The sequence below is a fragment of the Apis dorsata genome, unplaced genomic scaffold, assembly GCF_000469605.1.
Source record: "Apis dorsata unplaced genomic scaffold, Apis dorsata 1.3 scaffold_808, whole genome shotgun sequence".
In the NCBI taxonomy this organism is placed as follows: domain Eukaryota; kingdom Metazoa; phylum Arthropoda; class Insecta; order Hymenoptera; family Apidae; genus Apis; species Apis dorsata.
In genome coordinates, this window is record NW_006263947.1 from 8,452 (window position 1) to 8,676 (window position 225).

The 225-nt window shown below is 21.8% G+C and overlaps 1 protein-coding gene across 1 annotated transcript in view; it reads right to left on the reverse strand.

Moving 5' to 3' along the window:
- LOC102672420 (queuine tRNA-ribosyltransferase catalytic subunit) overlaps positions 1-219 on the reverse strand; it is a 2,985-nt gene extending 2,766 nt beyond the window's left edge. Inside the window, exon 1 of the mRNA XM_006623065.2 lies at positions 113-219. Within this exon, the coding sequence (XP_006623128.2) occupies positions 113-130 (18 nt within the window). The 5' untranslated portion in view covers positions 131-219. The remainder of the gene's footprint in view (positions 1-112) is intronic.
- Between the last annotated feature and the right edge of the window lie 6 nt (positions 220-225).

Consider the following 225-nt stretch of genomic DNA (forward strand, 5'->3'; position numbering starts at 1 on the left):
AAAAAAACTTGCAGTTAATTTATTTTTATTCTGAATGTTCTAATATATTTTAAGATATATATATATGATATACTTAATAAAATATTAATTTTTATTTAATGTATTAACTTACTTGTGTGCCTACTGGCATAAATACTGGTGTATCTATTTGATGATGAATAACTGTTATTCTACCAGTTCTAGCTTTTGTTGTTTGACATTCATAAAATATTTCAAAGAGTAATG